The following is a 20,890-nucleotide window of genomic DNA, read 5'->3' as shown; positions in this document are numbered from 1 at the left end:
TGGAGCAAGAAGGCCAGCTTCCCAATCCTAGCTCTGCCACGGACCAACCGAATGACGGTTGCCTCGGTTTCCGAGTTTTCGTGAAGATGTAGTGAGTCATTACATCGTGATACTTTCGAGCAGCGTTCACTAAGAACTAGCTCTGACATTATTTATCGCATTCCTTAGAGCAAGCAGCCGGTGAAGTAGGGTTTGACGAATGAATAAGTGAATGAATGACCTTTGGAGAAAAATTCTTTCCTGGGTGACTAGAGTCCGAGAAGCAAAATGACAGGGCCCGAGGGTGGGTAGGAGGCCCACCTCCTAGAAAGTTCTCTGCACCCGGTGGTCCAGAGGGCCTGGAGTGCCCGGAAGCCGGCCGGCTTGCGCTCGGCGGCCCAATGGGGCCGCGGGAGGGAGGGGAGAGCGCCCAGCCAACCCTTTCCGTCTGGGGAGCCGCAGCCCCGCCCCTCGGAGCGTTGCGACGTCCGAGCATTCCACGGTTGCTACATCGTCGCGAGGGGCGGGGCGCCTGTCAGGGAAGCGGCGCGCGCGCGGGCGGCGGGCGGGCTGGGGATCCGCCGCGCAGTGCCAGCGCCAGCGCCAGACCCGCGCCCCGCGCTCTCCGGCCCGTCGCCTGCCTTGGGACTCACGAGCCCGCACTCCCGCCCTGCCTGTGCGCTGCCCGAGTATGGAGCTGCTGTGTTGCGAAGGCACCCGGCACGCGCCCCGGGCCGGGCCGGACCCGCGGCTCCTGGGGGACCAGCGTGTCCTGCAGAGCCTACTCCGCCTGGAGGAGCGCTACGTACCCCGCGCCTCCTACTTCCAGTGCGTGCAGCGGGAGATCAAGCCGCACATGCGGAAGATGCTGGCTTACTGGATGCTGGAGGTACCGCCCGGACCCGTCCCCCTCCCCCACCGCTCCCGGGTCTGGACACACCGGGGCCGCCCTGTCGGGACATCCCGGTCCCCACAGCAATCTGCAGGATGCTCCGAGGCTAAGACTCCCGGGGCCTGGCCTTTCACTAGGGCACCCACGCCAGCTGCCTCCCTTGCTTTCCCGAGCTCTAATCGGCTCCTCCCGACAGTGACTGCCAGTCACTTGGCACCCTAACTGTGCCTCTCTTCGGGCCGAGAAAACGGGACCAAGGACACTCTCTCCCCTTTGGCTTCTCACAGCGTCTCCCGCTTCCCTCCCCCTCCCGGCCTTCTCCGGAGAGCGCGCCTGGAAAACCCTGGGCTCGGTCGCCCCCGCCCGGGAGCCGGTTCCTGTGTCTTTCGCGGGGTTCTGGCGGGGAAGGCGATGGGGGTGGCGCGCGCACTGTTCCGGCCGACAGGGAAATGAAAAGTGCGGGAGGCAGCGGCAGGAGCCTCCTCCCTTCCCCTCGGGTGTGTGCAGTGGTGGCGGTGATGGGGGTGAGGTCCCAGCTCTCTGGCTACCATGGGTGACCCTTGGGTCCCACTTCCCCTCGCTGTGGGGGAGGGGAGTCTCCGTTTGGAATCCTTCGTGAGCAAGGGCTCCTTGGCTTTACCACCCCCCCCCCCCCGGCAAGGGGAGAGGGGAGGAGGCCGCGCAGAGGAAGTGGGGGGCGTCACCTTGGGCAGGGCGCATCCTCCTCCTTTACTGGTCCTTGTCTCTGTAAGTAGCTTACCCTTTCTCCCGTTTTTGCTCCCTATCCCACCTCACTTCAGCGCTCCCACCCCCCCGCTGCTGTGTTCCCCACGCTCCTGCCCCAGCAGTGACTGTGCGCCCTCCCCCAGGTATGTGAGGAACAGCGCTGTGAGGAGGAAGTCTTCCCCCTGGCCATGAACTACCTGGATCGCTACCTGTCCTGCGTCCCCACCCGAAAGGCGCAGTTGCAGCTCCTGGGTGCGGTCTGCATGCTGCTGGCCTCCAAGCTGCGCGAGACCACGCCCCTGACCATCGAAAAACTGTGCATCTACACCGACCACGCTGTCTCTCCCCGCCAGTTGCGGGTGCGTGTGTAACTCCCCCCACCCCCGACACGTATTGTCTCCCCACTTTCCAGGAAAAGGAAAGCTTGAGATATCAGAGGGTTTCTGCCCCCTGGAGAGGAAGCAAGGCGATGAGGACCTTTGGGAAAGGAATTGGGGTGGAACAAACGATGGGGCATTGTGGTGTGATGGTTAGTATCACTCCCGCCCAGGCTTAAGCTGCAGGCAGGCATTAAACCCCCTCCTCCTGACCTCCAGGGGATGCCACTCCTTCCTGGTCTTTCCCCCAGATAGCAACAAGTCAAACTGCATGTCTGCACTCACTAGTACTTTGCCTCTGGGTTTACGCAGCCACCATGAGTTATTTATTGGCAGCAAAAGGGCATGCCTGCACACCCCCACTGGAGTAGGGGAGTGGAATGTGCTTCATGTGGGGGAGGGGGTTTTGCCTTGGTTGAGTCTTTATCCTCATGTGGACTTTGTGATAGAAAAGCCTCCTAGAGCCAATTAAAGCCAGGCTCTGATTGCTTTAAGGAAGGGCTGATGTATTTCATCCCACCTTCTTTGCTTCCTCTTATATCCCGGAAGAAACAGCTTCTTCCTAATCCTTCCCCGTCTTCTTTCTGAGGAACTGGAGCAGCTGCTTTGGGCCTGGTGGAAACAGCTCCCTCTTCCCCCCTTAGCCCAAGGCCCAAGCTGAGGGACAGACAGGGAGGTGAGCTGCAGCTGCTTCCGATGTGATAATGGTGCCCCCTCCCCCGGCCCGCCCTCTCTGACCAAGGTCTTTCATAACCCTGTGGGGAGCTGCTGTCACTCCTGTGGTTTGGGAAGTGGCTCCCTGGGCCTCTTGCTGGAAACTTGGGCTGGACTCAGGCCGGGCAGGAAAGTCACCGGTTCTGTCCCGCCTCAGAAGGAGCCTGGGGAGGAGGCGGGGGAGCTGCTGGATCTGGAAGAGGTCATTTAGGACATGCAGATTGTCTCCTAGGGGGGCTGGGGGAGAGGGTGGGTGAGCTGGCACCTTCCTCCACCTTGCTCTGTGGTGGGCCAAGTCTTCTGCTGACCCTGAGAGGAGTCTCTGGGCCCCATCTCCCAGGGAGGAGGGCAGCAAGCAGGCTGCTGTGATTGGCTGGCAGGGAAGCCAGGGTACTGGGGCCCCCGACTGCTGTGAGTCGAGGAACAGGATTCCTCTTCCTGCCAAGTAGCTCAGAGATGGGAGTAGGAGGCCAGAGTTGGGAATCCAGGAGGCTCCACAGCTCTTTGTGATGAATCTGGTAGTTTTTGGCAAGTCTGAAGGTGGAGCTAGTTTCCAGGGCCAGAGAGCAAGATGTTTTTGGAGGGGTTGGGGCTGGAAGGTAGAAGGGGAACTTCCTTTTTGTGAAAAGATGGAGGTGGTTTGTGTGCCCACGTATGAAGGTTTTTCAGTACAGGCAAAAAGTACTCTTCCCTCTGCCTGAGCTGGGGGTGGAGTGCCCAGAAGACTTCCTAGAAGGTCAAGGTTGGAAGGGACCTCTGAGAACTCCAGTTGGTCCAAATCCGTGTGCAGCAGAGGAGGCTGAGGCCCAAGGAAGGAGGGAAAGGTCCTGCCTCAGCATTGCACTGAGCAGATGAGTGTAGAACCTGGGTCTTCTAGCTAGACCAGGTTGCCTTAAAAGTCAGGAATGTGATGGCCGCTGCCACCCACTGAAGCTAAGCACTTCCAGGGGTGTGTTCTCCACCAATTAACACTGGGATTCTCTGGTTGCCTGGATATGGGGAAGGGTGGCCACCTTCCCTCAAACACAACCCCTTGCCTCCCCATAGGGAGAGTCCCACCCCCAGTTGCCTTCCAGATGCTTCCTTAGAATCTGGGTCCCTTCTGTTTACTGCTGAGTTAGGAGTTGGCTCCTGGGACATGCACTAGGGGTAGTGTTGTCATTTCTCTGCCTCACTTCTGGCTCCAGGCCAGGCTGTTTTCTCTGGGGCTCTGTGAGGGTAGGGGTTGATTTGAGAGGCTGACACCTAAGCTGGGGCCAAGAGAGAGATAGCTGTGGCTGGGGCCTGGAAGAGGTTGGGTGGGGTTGCCATTTCTGCCTCAATAAGGAGTCAAACCCACAAGTTCCTTCCTGAGATAAAACAATGAAGAAATCCTCATGTGTGCAACTCAGAAATGGGGCCAGGTCTGGGAACCCATGACGAGTGGACTGGGGTGGAGCTCCCAGCCTTCTCCCGAGACCTAGTACTGGCAGGTAGGCTTGGGTAGGTGAGGATAGGGCTTGATCCCTCAGGAATCATTTGGAGCCATCCTGTCTGGCTTGGCCTCCACCTATCCTCCTGAAAGTCAAGTGGCATGGGGCACTACGGGTTCCAGCTAAAGGGGGTGGGGTGGGGTGCTATACCTCAGGACCCATCCCTGATATCCTACCAAGGGGATGTGGCTTGGGTTGGGCAATCTCCCCTTTGAGGAACCTCAGAAAAGGCTCAGTGGCTGTCATTGGAGGAGTCATACTCCCTTCTGTTGATTCAAGAAGGGTGGACTTGGCTGAGATGCAGAGTTGCAGGGGAAGCTAGTGGTGATCTCCCCTTTCACAAATCCTTGGGGTTGAGAGAGTCTTTCTGCTTCATCCCAGAAGAGACCCCAGTTCATGGTGATGCTGTGGTATCTGCTGCTTCCGTCTTTCAGCCCTGGCTGGAGAAATCCTCAGAGCCCTGAATGAAGTCAGGAGAAGGCCTGGATTATTGGCCCCTTAAACATAACCAGACAGGATTAAAAGGGATAATCCATGTAAAGCATGTTGTCCTGGCACCTAGTAAATGATCAGTAAGTGCTCAAAGCACATGCCCCCTCCTCTTCCCTGCCTTGAACTCCATGGTGCCCGGCCTTAAAATCAGAAACAGAACTGGGGTCTTGGGCTTTAAAAGTTTGATGGGCTACCCTCCCTGAGACTTTGAGACTTCTGCTTTGCTCCCTCCTCTTCCCTTCTCCAGCCACTGACCCCACCCTTTCCCCGCTTTTTCAGGACTGGGAGGTGCTGGTCCTAGGGAAGCTCAAGTGGGACCTGGCTGCTGTGATTGCACATGATTTCCTGGCCCTCATTCTGCACCGGCTCTCTCTGCCCCGTGACCGACAGGCCTTGGTCAAAAAGCACGCCCAGACCTTTTTGGCCCTCTGTGCTACAGGTAAGAGCCCTGTGCACATTTTTGCCAAATTGGAAAAATCCGAAGACTTATAAGGGTGAGAGGTAACTAGAAGATTCTGGTTTATACTGTCAAAATTCCTTTGTGAAAATTACACCCCCTCTGAGCCCCCAGTCTCAATGCAGAAAAGCAGGTTATAATCAGCTCTATGGGATCTCAGACCCCTCCAGTTTGTAGCGGGGACACTAAGGGTATAGAGAGAAGTGACTTGCTCAAGGTCTCACAGTGAACAGGTTGGGAACAGAACCCCAGTCTCTTGGCCCTAGTTGTGTTCCCACACTAGGGAGTGTCTTGTCTATTCCCGGGACCTATGGAAACTGGCAGTTGGTCCTGATCTCTAGGAAAGATACTCTTTCCTGTCTTCCTCCCTTGCTGATATCTTGCCCCACCCACTGCTGGAGTTTTCCAGCATGTCCTCTGCTCTACTCATGCTGCCTGGCACTTTCCAAGGAGTCGGAAGTCCATGCTGGCCGTTATCCTTCAGGTTTCCTTATCTCATGGTTCCCTTTCCTCCTCTCCAAGATTATACCTTTGCCATGTACCCGCCATCCATGATCGCCACGGGCAGCATTGGAGCTGCAGTGCAAGGCCTGGGTGCCTGCTCCATGTCCGGGGATGAGCTCACAGAGCTGCTGGCAGGGATCACTGGCACTGAAGTGGTGAGTGCTGGGCAGCTGGGCAGCAGCCTCTCCATTCATAAAGTAGTGCTATGCCCTGAGCCTCCAGTAGAGGGAAACCTCCAACCCCAACCTGGTCCCAAGTCCTGGTTTCACAACCTTGGGGCTTTGTGGCTTTTTATCTCCTGCCTTGGTCTGGGGAAGAGCAAGTATCTTGGGTGGGGTGAAGGGCACTGGCCCTAGGGGCTCCTTTCTTGCCAAGTGGTGTGCTGGAGTGGGGGTGGGGGGTTTGGTGTCAGATGCAGGGCTGCTCTCACACTCCCTTGCCACATCCTCTTGCTAGTTTCTGAGAACTGAAGAGCGATTCCTGGGGCTGGGCTGCGGCCTAACCTCCCCAGACTTCCCCATGTGTTGGGAGCTGTCCTTCCCCTGCACCTGCTGCCAGATGCTATGGGGGGAGTGTTCGCTCCTCACTCTTCTCCCATGTTCCCAGGACTGCCTGCGGGCCTGTCAGGAGCAGATCGAAGCTGCACTCAGGGAGAGCCTCAGGGAAGCTGCTCAGACCAGCTCCAGCCCAGCGCCCAAAGCCCCCCGGGGCTCCAGCAGCCAAGGGCCCAGCCAGACCAGCACTCCTACAGATGTCACAGCCATACACCTGTAGCCCTGGAGAGGCCCTCTGGAGTGGCCACTAAGCAGAGGAGGGGCCGCTGCCACCCACCTCCCTGCCTCCAGGAACCACACCACATCTAAGCCCGAAGGGGCGTCGTCTGTTCCCCCTTCACAAAGCCCAAGGGGTCTGGTCCTACCCATCCCCGCAGTGTGCACTAAGGGGCCCGGCCAGCCATGTCTGCATTTTGGTGGCTAGTCAAGCTCCTCCTCCCTGCATCTGACCAGCAGCGCCTTTCCCAACTCTAGCTGGGGGTGGGCCAGGCTGATGGGACAGAATTGGATACATACACCAGCATTCCTTTTGAACGGCCCCCCCCCCCACCCCTGGGGGCTCTCATGTTGTCAACTGCTAAAATGCTCTAGTGCCTTCTAAAGGTGTTGTCCCTTCTAGGGTTATTGCATTTGGATTGGGGTCCCTCTGAAATTTCATGCATGATAGACACATATGGGGGGAATAGTCTATATGGCTCCTCTCAGTACTTTGGAGGCCCCTATATAATCCGTGCTGACAGCTGCTCCTAGAGGGAGGGGTCTAGGCCTCAGCCAGAGAAGCTATAAATTCCTCTTTGCTTTGCTTTCTGCTCAGCTTCTCCTGTGTGATTGACAGCTTTGCTGCTGAAGGCTCATTTTAATTTATTAATTGCTTTGAGCACAACTTTAAGAGGACGTAATGGGGTCCTGGCCATCCCACAAGTGGTGGTAACCCTGGTGGTTGCTGTTTTCCTCCCTTCTGCTACTGGCAAAAGGATCTTTGTGGCCGACGAGCTGCTACAGCCTGGGGTGGGGTCATGCCCTCCTCTCCCATTGTCCCTCTGCCCCATCCTCCAGCAGGGAAAATGCAGCAGGGATGCCCTGGAGGTGGCTGAGCCCCTGTCTAGAGAGGGAGGCAAGCCCTGTTGACACAGGTCTTTCCTAAGGCCGCAAGGTTTAGGCTGGTGGCCCAGGACCATCATCCTACTGTAATAAAGATTGTGAAATAAAACTGGCTTTGGCTTCTTGGATTGGTGCGTGGGTAAGTCTATTTCTGGACTGTATGAGGTAAGGAGGTGGAAGTCAATGGTCTAAAGCAGGGATCATTGAGCCTTTTCTGTAAAGGGCTGGACATTTAGGCTTTGTGGGGTACATGGTCTCTGACCCAAATATAGTCAGTTCTGCTTTCTAATGTGACCTATGCGTTCCTACAAATCACTATGCCATGCAAAATCGCACAATAAAAACCACAGGTCTCATGGGAAAAATGGGGCTTGAACCACAACACTCAAATGAGTGACACATCTAAAAAAAAAAAGGATAGTTTGGTTTTTACATATGTCAAATGGTTGAGAAATTATATCACAATAAATATGGCCTTTTATCTTGAAGACATGCACTTTGCTTTTGGAAGTGGATGTTGGAAGGGTTGCTCAACACAGGTGGGGAGCTGAGTGAGGTAGCTGGTACATGTTTAGGTGTGAGTTTTGTGTACTAGTTAGGCTTGGTTCAGCTAGGTACAGTTTCCCATATTCACCTAATATTTCTCGAGGATGAAATCACACACAAGCAAACATGAAGTTTGCGTTATGATCAAACTGTTCCCAAATATATTAAATGGGTTGGAACAAATGTGCAATTTCGAAAGCAAATAACAGGGGTTATAGCAGGATTATAAACTCTGCTGTTGTAGCACAAAAGCAGCCACAAAAAACATGTAAATGGGTGAGCATGGCTGTTCCAACAAAACTATTTATGGATGCTGAAACTGGAATTTCATGTAATTTCTACCTATCACAAAATACTGTTGTTTTAATTTTTTTCCCCATTTAAAAATGGAAAAATCATTCTTAGCTCATGGGCCACACAAAAATGGGCACTTGGGCTGGGTGCGGTGGCTCATGCCTGTAATCCCAGCACTTTGGGAGGCTGAGGTGGGTGGATAGCCTGAGGTCAGGAGTTTGAGACCAGCCTGGCCAACCTGGTGAAACCACTTCTCTACCCTGTCTCTACTAAAAATACAAAAATTAGCCAGGCGTGCTGGCACGCACATGTAGTCCCAGCTACTCAGGAGGCTGAGGCAGGAGAATCTCTTGAACCACGGAGGCGGAGGTTGCAGCGAGCCGAGATCACGCCACTGTACTCCAGCCTGGGCGACAGAGCGAGACTCCATCTCAATAAACAAATCAACAAAAAAAGGGGCACTTGGCCCTAGTTTACTAGTCACTAGTCTAAAGCTTTCATTGGCTGAAAAGCCAGAAAGGGAGCCTGTTTGATGCTAGCTCTGATCTAACCATTCTTGGGCCCAGCCTTATTCTCTGGCCTTTCTTGACTCTCTCTCTGCTTTCCCCAAGGAGTTTTCTCTTGTTGTCCTTTCATCCACTGCTGAGACACGACCATCTTTGGACAACCTGCTCCTGGCTGCTGTAGCCTGTGATGGGGGAAGGCAGAGGATGTGTCCCCTGGGGGCTAACAAGGTGAGTGCAGCCCGGAGAAACAAGCTTGGAGATCAAGGGAGGTGGGTCCTATATAAACGGGACAAGAATGTCCTCCGTCCTCCGGATACTAACAGGAGTAATGCCCACCTCCATTGACTACACCAAACACAGAGGTTCAATAAATATCTGCCTTTGCCTTTATCCACAGTGACCTGACACAATAGCCATAGAAAAAGTACTCATACCAAGCCCCAGCTGGGGACTGGGAATGCTAGCGTATGGTATCTCAAGTCGGCTCTCAGAACTAAACAGGGATAAGGGCCTAGAATGGAAGAGGGAACCAGCCAGACCCTCAGTCCTTCCTGTCCTGGACTGGGAGCCACAGATATCCCTGTGATCTGTCATTGCCCTGATCTGGGTCTTCAGCCGTTAAGGCTCAGTGTCATCTTCAGTCACCAACGGGGGTCTTGGTGTCCTTCCAAACCCCTTTGGCCAGGACAGCTGACTGTTTTCCTTACTCCATGGTGATGGGAACATCTTCCACATCTCGCGGGACTGCGCTCTGAAGCTCACGCCTGATTTCGGGGGATAGCTGTGGATGGGGCTGCAGCCGGAGCAGTTCTAAGAGGGCCTCTTTCTGGTCTGTGGCCAAGTCGGCCTTGTAGCGCTGGACCAAAGTCAGGAGGCACTGGTGCCAGAGCACAGGCAGTTCACGCTTCTCTGTCCGGAACCCCAGGAAGTGGAAGACTAGGGCATCCAGCACCCGGTAAGGCAGTGCGTACTTCTTATCCAGCAGCAGTCGCAGGAAGATGCTGTTGGCACCGCTGTATTCCATCTCAGCAATTTTCAGCATGGCCGCACTAGTGGGAAAGGGAGGTGGGGTAGAGTTAGCGGGGAAAACATTGGAAGAAGGATCCTACTTCTCCCTCTATGCTTTCCCCTTTTTTCCTTCCCCTCTGCTGGCCCTTACACTATGGTATTCCCCAGGGACCTTCTCACCTACCCAGTCATATTATACTCCCTTGACTTCAGTCACCATCTCTACAGGGATCCACCCAAATCTCTACCTCTAGCATAGACTGCTTGTTTCAGTACCCAACTAGAGTATAGTCCAAACATCTCAACGTCTCCACCCTAACTACTTTCTTCCTGTGTTTCCTACTCATTTGTTATCTATTTACTGAGAACTTTATACCAGGCACTCGGGCCCTGTTTCAGAACTTACATTTAGGGGGATAATGATACACCTACTCATTGGCTTAAACAAGCACAAACCCAAGGCTATCCTTAGCTCCTTCTCCACTCTGCCCATCCCCAAGTCCTGGCAATTCCACTATCTGGATATCCACTGACCAGCCCCCCTCCACCCCCAGCAATGCTACCTGGAGTGCAACACAGGGATGGAACACTTGGTGATGATGCTACCCACAATGATGGCTTCCCGGAGGGTACAAGTGCCAGACTCGCACAGTGGAATCAGAATCCCTAGGGAGAGTCAAAGGGCAGTCACTATGAGCCCAGGATGAGAAAAAGGAGTTACAGCAGGAAGCATTCCCACCCAGCCCAGGGACAGCTAGCAATTTCCCACACCAGGCCTGCTGTGTTCCCCATAGAAGCTCCAGCCCTTCCCTTTCTTTCGTGCCTCTGGGATCCCACCTTTGAACCAGGCTCCAGGTTTGAAAAGGGCCTTCTTGAGAGCCATGTAGAGATGGAAGTTGAGTCGTTTGTATTCGGCAATGTCATCTCGTACTCGAGGGAGCAGGACAAGGTTGTAGAAGCGCTGGGCCATGCGTTCCTTCAGGTTAGAGGCAAAAATCCTAGTGGGAGTTAAGCGGGGGAAGTTTCCAAGTCACACGACAGTCTGGACCCGGCCCATTAAATATCACCGTGGATAGTGCATACAAGAGGTTTTAAAGTAAAATATGGGACCCTTCTTTCAGTGGGGGATGTGTGGGAGCTGTGTGCATGCAACACCCATCAGCTTAGAGAGAGAATAGGAGGGGCAATGAGAGATACCCAAATGTGGAGCGCCGTTTGTCTGTGGGAGAGCCAGAGCTCGTGCAAACTGCTGGCTACTCAGCTACTCTCCTTCCTCTTGCTATCATGGTCCTCTCGATTCTGCTATCACTAGGGCCCTGAGCATGCCTGGGCAGTCACAGACTTCTGAGGGTCCTGCTACAGGGCTGTATCCCAGTGGCTATAGAAGCCTCTCCCCTAGAAATTCATCACAGAGGGTTCCTAACTGGCTAACTGGGTCTTGGCCCCAAAAAATGACACAAGAAAAGCTAGAAAAATGATGCTATAATGTAGCACAGAGAGGGCCCTGGGGCAAAGCTCAAATGCCCTGGGGCGAGAGGCAAGGAAAGCCTGTCCGTCCCAAGCCCAGCCTGCACCTATAGACCCAAGGCCCCGGAACCCCCAGCTACTCTACCTGGTGGCTTGGTACATGGCGGCTGCAGTCCAGGCCTCCGGCTCTGTGACGTAGAGGATTTGCTCCCAGTTGGAGAGTGCAGGGATGATCTTAAATGCCTTGGGCAGTTTTCCACTGCGGTACTTAGATAATACCTAGGGATGAGGGAGGTAAAACAATCATCATCATCCACATATGGCAAGCTTGCTGTGAGCTAGGAACTTGTCTGGGTGCTTTTAATATATTAACTCATTGCATCCCCACAATAACCTATAAGGAGGTGCCATTATTATGCTCGTTTTACAGATGACCAGTGAGAGTTCCAGTAACCGACCCAAGGATGCCAAGTCATTTACAGGCAGAGCAGGAATCTGAACCCACACACTCTGCCTCTTAGGTCTGTTTTCTACTCCCATGACTTCTTTAGTATGAGATGCAGGCAAAAGGCAAAAAAGCCTGTGGCAGGAGCCCACAGCCCCCAAAGGGGTCTTCCACCATGGCTCCCCTCTCAGCTCTTACCTCCTGGACCCCCCTGTACACTTCTAGGACCCGGGGGTCCAGCTGGGGCATAGGGAAGCCCGACACCTCTGACATGACTGTCTCAACCTCTGTCTGCTTCTCAGTCAGCTTCTCCATGATGATGTCAGCCAGGGTGCGCCTAAGAGGGGAAGTGCCAAGGGGAGGGGAGAGAGGAGGGAAGGAGCACTGTGGTCACTGTCCAGGAAGCTCCAGACTCCCCACAGTCCCCTGTGAGCACTGCCATACTGCGATCCTGCTGGGTTATGCAGCTTAGAGTTCTCTCTCTGTGCCCATTCATCCACCACAGACAGAATCACTGCAGGGTGCAAAGGAACTGAAAGTCATTCCATTTAGGACAAAGCTGGCAGTTGTATGGAGGTTATTATGAATCTCAACTCTGAAGTCAGTCTGCCCAGGTTCAAATCCTGGCTCACCCACTCCCTGTATGATCTTGGGCATGTTACTTTACCTCTCTATGCCTGTTTCCTCATTTGTAAAATAGGGATAATAACGGTACCCACCTTAAAAGATTAATGGAAGGATTAAATAAGTTAATGTCTATTCATTACTTGGAACGGTCAGTACACAGCAAGTGTATCTATGGAAATATTTCTAAGACTGATTATATTCTTTTCAGCCTCCTTAAACAGAGTATTGTTGGGTATATCAAACATAATCTTATCTTAATGATTCAGAATTACCATCACCTTGAGCTGTCATATAATACTAGCATCTTCAGAGGCTGCTGAAGTGTATTTATTTATTTTTTTTGAGAGAGAGTCTAGCTCTGTTGCCCAGGTTGGCGTGCAGTGGCACCATCACGGCTCACTGCAGCCTCTATCTCTCTGGCTCAAGCGATCTTCCCGCCTCAGTCTCTTGAGTAGCTGGGACCACAGGCACATAGCACAAGGCCCAGCTAGTTTTTTATTCTTCTGTAGAGATGGGGTCTCCCCATGTTGCCCAGGCTGGTCTCACACTCCTGGGCTCCTGCCCTGGCATCCCAAAGTGCTGAGATTACAGGTCTGGGCCACCATGCCCAGACTGAAATGTATTTAAAGCTGCTTCTCAGTTGGGTGCAGTGGCTCACGCTTGTAATCCCAGTACTTTGGGAGGCTGAGGGAGGTGGATCACATGAGGTCAGGAGTTTGAGACCAGCCTGGCCAACGTGGTGAAACCCCATCTCTACTAATAAAACAAAAATTACCCAGGCGTGGTGGTACGCACCTGTAATCCCAGCTACCTGAGAGGTTGAGGTTGCAGTGAGCTGAGATCACGCCACTGCCCTCCAGCATGGGTTACAGAGAGAGATCCTGTCACAAAACAAAACAAAAAACAAACTGCTCCTCTTTTCTGAGGTCCTACTCAATGCCAGGCAGTGAGTTTGGGACTTTTCAGTCCTAGAGTCAGCGTAACACTTATAGGACACGGAAACTCATGCAGACATGGGAACTGGGCCTCAGGTTAATAACTCACCCAAGGCCTCACAGCTGTCAGATGGGAGGTAAGAGTCAAACTCAGGTTTTTCAAAGTCTTAAGTTAAGATGCTTTATAGTACCTTATAATGTGCCCCCAAACTAAATGGCCTCTGATTGTTGAATTCATGTGGATCTAGGTTTGCTTTCTGAAGATGCCAGTTATCATTTCTTACGACTGCCAGGAGTTCTGATTACTTCAAGGAGCTTGTCTACTCTATTTACTACAAGCTGGAAAAGCATTCTGCTAAATTTGTCAGCATTATCAGTGAAGTAGGAGTTATGAGGTGCTGAGTGAGAACCTGAGAGGCTCTCTGGTGGGACAAGCCCAAGTACATATTTTGTGACATGTATTTCAACTGTTAGGCATCAATCTGGGAGAGGGGCTCATTTTCATTTCTTCATTCTGCATTTTCAAATAAGCTGCCACAGAATTTATCAGCCTCCCTGTCCTTTTATAGTACGATTAGCAATGAGATGCATTAACCCCAAACAGCCTAAAGTATCAGGGACACCATTATGTTAATATCACAGGGTCAGAATGAACTGGTTGAGGACCCTTATCCTAGACTCCACTCCCAAGGGCCAAAATTTATGGGCTCAGGAGTTTGACCACAGGCGGTCTAAATGTCTGCATGTTTTGGAGCTAGCATTTATTATAGATGGGAATAAATCAGTGGTCCTAACTAGGGGCAGTCTTGCCTCCCAGAGATCATTTGGCAATGTCTGATGTCATTTTTGGTTTTCACAATTAGGGGGAAGGTTGCTACTGGAGTCTAGAAGTAGAGATCAGAGGTATCTACTAAACACCCTACACCGCACAGGACAGCCTCCACACACACACAAAATTACCCAGCCCAAAATGTCAATAATACTGAGGTTGAAAAACCTTGGCTTAAACGAAGCTTAGGATATGAAGACTTGTCCAAGGAAGTTGAGCTTACCACTAAAAAAACTAAGAATACCAAAACCAAATGCAATAGGATGGCTCTCCCCAGAGGTGTAAAAGGGGCCTGGAGCTGTTTCCCTGGCAATTGGGCAGTTGTACCACAAATGGACAGAAGGACACAATGTTTTTTGAGGCTGGGTCATTCCTACTCACAGTGGTCCTTTGAGGATGGGCCAGTTTTGTCAAGGTGGTCCCCTACAACTAGCAACTCCAGGGCCCTTTCCAAAGGTAGGGAATCATAAGTCTGCCAGGGAACTTGTTTTCCTGTGGGAACTTTCTACAAGGACCCATTATCCCAAATCCCCAGGCCTACCTGGCAGGAGGGTTCTTGTTCATGAACATCTCTATGGCACGCTCATCCTCAGGGTCCACAACCACCTCTGCATGGTGGCCCACCGCTGTCATTGTGGCAGCCTTCTCCAGGGTGGGCCACTCCTCGTCCTCATCATCTGATCCATCTTGAGGCATTCTTGGACCTAGAAGAGGGGAGACTAAATGGATGAGCACAGCAAAAGGTAGCTGAGGGATTTCGTCAGTTTAACTTTAGCCATTATGTAGTACAGGCCTCACATGTGGTCGTGATAGACACAGGTATGTGCAGTGAAACAAATGAGGCATGCATTAGCTCCCTGTCCCCAGGAGCTTGCAATCATGCTTGAGAAACAAAATGTATACACAGGAAACAATAAGAAAAGCAATGGCCATAAATAATAGTTAACATACCATACTCAGTTATGTAGAAGGAACTTTTTTTTTTTTTTTGAAACGGAGTCTCGCTCTGTCACCCACACTGGAGTGCAGTGGCGCGATCTCAGCTCACTGCAAGCTCCGCCTCCCGGGTTCATGCCATTCTCCTGCCTCAGCCTCCCAAGCAGCTGGGACTACAGGCATAAGCCACCATGCCCGGCTAATTTTTTGTATTTTTAATAGAGTTGGGGGTTTCACCATGTTGACCAGAATGGTCTCGATCTCTTGACCTCATGATCCACCCGCCTCAGCCTCCCAAAGTGCTGGGATTACAGGCATGAGCCACCGTGCCCGGCCTGTAGAAGGAACTTCTAAACACTATACCCATGTTAACTGTTTAATCCTTATAAACCCAAGAAGTGGCTGGGCATGGTGGCTCACGCCTGTAATCCCAGCACTTTGGGAGACCAAGACGGGCAGATCACGAGGTCAAGAGATTGAGACCATCCTGGTCAACATGGTGAAACCCCATCTCTACTAAAAATACAAAAATTAGCTGGGCGTGGTGGTGCGCGCCTGTAGTCCCAGCTACTTGGAAGGCTGAGGCAGGAGAATCACTTGAACCCAGGAGGTGGAGGTTGCAGTGAGCCAAGGTCGCGCCACTGCACTCCAGCCTGGCGACAGAACGAGACTCTGTCTCAAAAAATATATATAAAATTAAAAAAAAAAAAAAAACCTTCTTATGGAACACTGGCAAATAAATAAATAAATAAATAAATAAATAAATAAAAATAAACCCAAGAAGTGGATACTATTACTATACCCAGTTTCAAATGAGGACATTGAAGCACTGAAAAGTTGGGTAATTTGCCCAAGACAGGTAGTCTGGGTCTAGACTGCATTCTTCACCACTATTCTACACATATTAGGGTTTGATTATATGCCACAATTAGTAGTAGAGACAACATATGCACTTAAAGGATGAGTGGTGAGGACAGTTAGGCACTGGATGGGCAGTCTGGGAGCAGGAGGAGTGTGTTCCAGACCCGGAGAAAATAAGGCTTGGATATAAGAGTCTCCTAGGCAATAGCAAGAAATAATGCTAGGTAGGTGGGAAAGGTGAAGCCAGACTGGAGGGCCTTTAAATTCAGGCAGTAGAATTCAGATTTCAATCCACCAGTCCATTTAAATACATGAAGTTGGCTGGGCGCGGTGGCTCACGCCTGTAATCCCACCGGTTTGGGAGACCGAGGCGGGTGGATTATGAGATCGGGAGTTTGAGACCAGCCTGACCAACAGGGAGAAGCCCTGTCTCTACTAAAAATACAAAATTAGCCGGGCTTGGTGGCGCATGCCTATAATCCCAGCTACTTAGGAAGGCTGAGGCATGAGAATCGCTTGAACCCGGGAGGCAGAGGTTGAGGTGAGTTGAGATCACGCCACTGCACTCCAGCCTGGGCAACAATAGCAAAACTCTGTCTCAAAAAAAAAAAAAAAAATAAATAAATAAATAAAAATAAATAAATAGGCTGGGTGCGGTGGCTCACGCCTGTAATCCCAGCACTTAGGGAGGCCAAGGGTGGATCACGAGGTCAGGAGACCGAGACCATCCTGGCTAACACGGTGAAACCCCGTCTCTACTAAAAATCAAAAAAATTAGCTGGGTGTGGTGGCAGGCGCCTGTAGTCCCAGCTACTCAGGAGGCTGAGGCAGGAGAATGGTGTGAAACCGGGAGGCGGAGCTTGCAGTGAGCCAAGATCGCGCCACTGCACTCCAGCCTGGGCGACAGAGCGAGACTCCGTCTCAAAAAAAAAAAAAAAAAAAAAAAAAAAATGAAGTTAGTCCATTTAAATAACTTCCGTTTTTGGAAGGCTACATGTCTGGGCATCTGGAAGAGGGTCTAATAATCCAAGTGGGGAGCTATAATGCTACATATCAATAGGTCATTAACAACAAAGGCAGTGTGTGATAAACACTAAATAAGGGGGAACAGATTTTGTCTCCACGTGCCAACAGTCCCCCAAATTTGTACTTTGTAGGTGGTTCTCCTTAGCGCCAGACCCTAACTCCAGATGTCTCCTGTACAGCTGCTCTTGGATGACTCACAGGCACCTCAAACCTCACCAGTTATCAACTAAACTAATTTTCTTTCCCTCCTAGATCTACACTGCTAACCATCCACAGCTCAGTAAATGGCACCATCATCCACCCAATGCTAAGCCTGGCAGGTACTCCTGCCTCATCCCCTGCCCTCACCCTCAACACCCAATCAATTACTAAATCCTATTCAATTTTACCTCATAGACTGTCTCTCACATGCTTCACAGCCCCATCTAAGCCTAGATCAGCATCATCTCTTGCCTGGATTTATTCAACAGTCGCCCACTGGTCTCTATGTTTCTGACCTTGCTTCCCTCCAACTCATTTTCCACTCTGCAGACGATCATCTTCCAGAAACACATATTTGATTTGAGCAGCCCTGTACTTAAAATTCTCCAGTAGCTTCCCATTCTTCCCACTGCTGTTAGGATGGTTTTAAAATCTTTTGTAGGCTTGGCTCCTACCTACCTGACCATCATTCATTACCGATTAACCCAGTCATTCAGCAAACACCAAGCACCTACTATATGTGAGGCACTGTTCGGGGTGCTGGCAATATACCCATGAACAACAGAAACCAAAAGACTTTGTTCTATACAGCTTACATTCTAATTGGAGGAGATAGTCTACGACCATACCACCCTGAATGCACCCAATCCTGTCTAAATGGAAGAGATAGACATAAATAAACATATAAATATATTGGGCTAAAAGATAAGTACTATGGTCTGGGTGCGGTGCTCATGCCTGTAATCCCAGCACTTCGGGAGGCCGAGGCGGGTGGATCACCTGAGGTCAGCAGTTTGAGACCAGGCTGGCCAACATGGCGAAACCCCCGTCTCTACTAAAAATACAAAAAAAAAAAAAAAAAAAAAAAAAAAAAAAAAAAAAAAGCTGGGTGTGGTGGTAGGCGCCTGTAATCCCAGCTACTTGGGAGGCTGAGGCAGGAGAATCGCTTGAACCCGGGAGGTAGAGGTTGCAGTGAGCCGAGATCGCGGTATTGCACTCCAGCCTGGGCGATGGAGCGAGACTCTGTCTCAAAAAAAAAAAAAAAAAAGTACTATGAAAAAAGATAGGGCAGAAATGCTGGGAGTATGGAGATGGAGTAGAGTGCTGCAATCTTAAATGGAGTGGATAGGCCTCTCTGAGAAAGTAACCCTACAAGTGTATGAGAACAAACTATCCCAGAGAGAAGGAACAACCAGCCCAAATCCCCTAATTTCCCATGTTTAAGGCACAATGAAGCCTAAATAGGTGGAGTGGAATGGGCAAAGAGGAAAGCAGTAGAAGAGGTCAGACTGGCAAAGGAGGCAGATCATATAGCGCATTGTAGACCATTGTAGTCCCCCACCTGTGAGTGCTTTGTAGCGAGTACGAGACACGGCAGGATGCAGTAGCTCACACCTGTAATCCCAGCACTTTGGGAGGCCAAGGCAGGGAGGGTCGTTTGGGCCCAGGAGTTTGAGACCAACCTGGGCACCACTGTGAGACCTCATCCCTACAAATAATTAAATAATTAGCGGCCGGGTGCGGTGGCTCACGCCTGTAATCCCAGCATTTTGGGAGGCAGAGATGGACGGATCACCTGAGGTCAGGAGTTCAAGACCAGCCTGGCCAACATGGTGAAACCCCATCTCTACTGAAAATACAAAAATTAACTGGACGTGATGGCTCACGCCTGTAATCTCAGCTACTCAGGAGGCTGAGGCAGAATTGCTTGGACCTAGGTGGCAGAGGCTGCAGTGAGCCAAGACTGCGCCGCTGCACTACAGCCTGGGTGACAGAATGACTCTGTCTCAAAAAAAAAAAAAAAAGAATTAGTTGGACATGGTGGCACACACCTGTGGTCCCAGCTATGTGGCAGGCTGAGGTGGAAAGACAGCTGGAGCCCAGGAGATTGAGGCTGCAGTTAGCTATGATTGTGCCACTGCACTCCATCCTGGGTGACAAAGCGAGAGACTCTGTCTTAAAAAAAAAAAGAAAAGAGAAAACGGAGAATATGAGATACTAACGAGGAGGCTACTGTGATAATCCAGGTGAGAGATTGTGGTGGCTACGACAGGCTGGTGTTCCAAAGCGGTGAAAAGTGGTCTGATTTTGGATATACTTTGAAGACAAAGTCATCAGAATTTCCTTACAGATCAGATGTGGGGAGGGAGAGACGGAGAGGAGATGGTGGGGGCGGGGAGAGAGAGGAGTCTAAAGTTTATCTTCAGCAAATGAAAGAATATGCTACTAACTGAGACAGGGAAGACAATGGTGAGAGAAGCAGGTTTGGAGAGAAGGTCAGGATTTCTGTTTTGTACATGTTAAATTTGAGCTGTCTGTTAGATTTCAAATTGGAGATGCCAAATAGGCAGCTGAATATAAGAATCTGGATTTCATGGAAGAGATCAGGGCTAGACTATAAAGTTAGGAGTAGTCACTCAAGAGATGGTATTTAAACCATGAACCTTGCCAGCACCAGAGAATATTTGAAGAGGTCAGAGGACTGAGGATAAGAGGTTGCAATAAGAGTCAGCCAAGGATACTGAGAAGTGAGGTGGCAGTAAAACAGGAGTGTTGATGTCTTAGAACCCAAGTAAGGATACTGGGGCCAGAAGGCCACTATTCAATTGTGTCAAATATTGCTTTAGATGAGATCTGAGAAACGGATGAAGCACCTCAGAGATCAACACTCCCTCCCTAGTGAGAAAATATCAAACGTCTTTCAATTCATCTCTCTCGCTCTTTGGCTGCTAAACAATGTGTTTTCTGCTCATAACACTTCCCATTCGTTTTTCAGTTCTCAGCTTAAAGGTCCTGCTGCAATCGGAGAAGCTTCTCAAGACCAATGCTATTGTTACCAGGGAAACGATACTTTATCATGGAAATGTATTATTCTAAGAGTCTACTTAATTGCCTCTCTGCTGGGCTTGACTGTAAGGTCCTTAAGTTAGACGTGCCTGTGTTGTTTACTTCTGTACCCAAACATTCGATAGAATTCCGAGCATAGAGCAAAGCTCGTAGTGGGTATCCCATAAATATTTACAAAACCAATGGATACATGCTAGGAGCACTTAGTGGCGCGAGCGATTACTGTTGGCCTAACTTCGGGGGTGTCTAGAAGGGAGTGCCTAAAACTAGGAGTGGGTGCGGCGGGCTCTAGACAGGGTTCAGTCTCCCATTCCGTTACTTTGGCAAGTGTAATACGTACCCCTTTGTTGACTCGAAGCAATTCCCCTGCCAGACACTTTTTAGCTGTCCACCCCGCCCTACTACTGGCCACTGTCTTCCTCGGACCTCATCCCAGACACTCACCCAGCCGCGTGGTGCGTTCCCGCGGCGCCGCGGGCTTGTCCCCAGTCCCATGCTCGGCCTCGAGCTCCTCCTGTTGCTGCCGTGCTTGCTGCAAAATCCGTCGGCTCAGCCGGGGCCCCACATACTCTTCCTCCGCTTCTCCGGTCCCGCGACCCCGCCGCTTCTCCCGGACCCCCGCCCGCACGGCATTCCCAGCCAGGATCTGATCGGCCAGAGGCGCATGTTTTTCCTGACCCCCGACCCCACGGGTCGCCTTGAATTTGGGCATTTTTCTCGAAAAAGTTGCCGGGAAGGTTCGCACGTGGGGACTGAGGAAAGGCCTGAATGCGCTTGCGCGGTGGACTCCCAGCGCCCAAGAGGCCGCCCGGCGATCACAGCGCCCCCTAGCATTCGGAGGCCAGAAGCGCCATCAGTGCCGCCCCTCCCACTAAAAGAGCTTCCGGGTTCCGGAGCTGGACTCTCGAATACATTCACTGCCTTTAACGTTAGCTTCTCTCAATAGTGCAGTCTTTGAGTGTCGCTCTCCTAGCTTCATAGATGTAGGCCTAGAGTGCTCAGCCAAACGGGAATGTCTGGATTTAGAAACCTCGGGGTGGGAATCCGCAGATGATGTCAGTGGAGGCGTCACCGAGGTGCCGAAACACGCCCCA

General features: G+C 51.4%; 2 protein-coding genes across 5 annotated transcripts; one reads left to right on the top strand and one right to left on the bottom strand.

The window, feature by feature from the left end:
- Positions 1 to 445: 445 nt before the first annotated feature.
- On the top strand, positions 446 to 7,377 carry CCND3 (cyclin D3). Of its 4 annotated transcripts, XM_063725233.1 has the most exons (6): positions 491 to 868; positions 1,159 to 1,368; positions 1,741 to 1,956; positions 4,932 to 5,091; positions 5,632 to 5,768; positions 6,220 to 7,377. In XM_063725233.1, the coding sequence occupies exons 1-6, from the start codon at positions 671 to 673 to the stop codon at positions 6,385 to 6,387; spliced, it is 1,089 nt and encodes a 362-aa protein (XP_063581303.1). In that variant the 5' UTR covers positions 491 to 670; the 3' UTR covers positions 6,388 to 7,377. The 4 variants fall into 4 exon arrangements, with proteins under 4 accessions (XP_002816925.1, XP_063581303.1, XP_009240145.1 ...); XM_002816879.4 differs by lacking the exon at positions 1,159 to 1,368 and having other exon boundaries at positions 446 to 868; XM_009241870.4 differs by lacking the exons at positions 1,159 to 1,368; positions 5,632 to 5,768 and having other exon boundaries at positions 493 to 868.
- Positions 7,378 to 8,977: 1,600 nt separating this feature from the next.
- On the bottom strand, positions 8,978 to 20,889 carry BYSL (bystin like). Its single transcript, XM_024248340.3, has 7 exons — positions 20,241 to 20,889; positions 14,467 to 14,629; positions 11,733 to 11,871; positions 11,235 to 11,368; positions 10,460 to 10,620; positions 10,186 to 10,288; positions 8,978 to 9,663 (listed from the first exon to the last, which is right to left on the bottom strand). Exons 1-7 carry the CDS (start codon positions 20,506 to 20,508, stop codon positions 9,318 to 9,320), a joined length of 1,314 nt encoding a protein of 437 aa, XP_024104108.1. The 5' UTR covers positions 20,509 to 20,889; the 3' UTR covers positions 8,978 to 9,317.
- Position 20,890: the final 1 nt, after the last annotated feature.

This window comes from Pongo abelii, chromosome 5 (genome assembly GCF_028885655.2).
Source record: "Pongo abelii isolate AG06213 chromosome 5, NHGRI_mPonAbe1-v2.0_pri, whole genome shotgun sequence".
NCBI classification, from domain to species: domain Eukaryota; kingdom Metazoa; phylum Chordata; class Mammalia; order Primates; family Hominidae; genus Pongo; species Pongo abelii.
The sequence above is the reverse complement of the archived record's forward strand: the minus strand, read 5'-3'. Positions and strand labels throughout refer to the sequence as shown.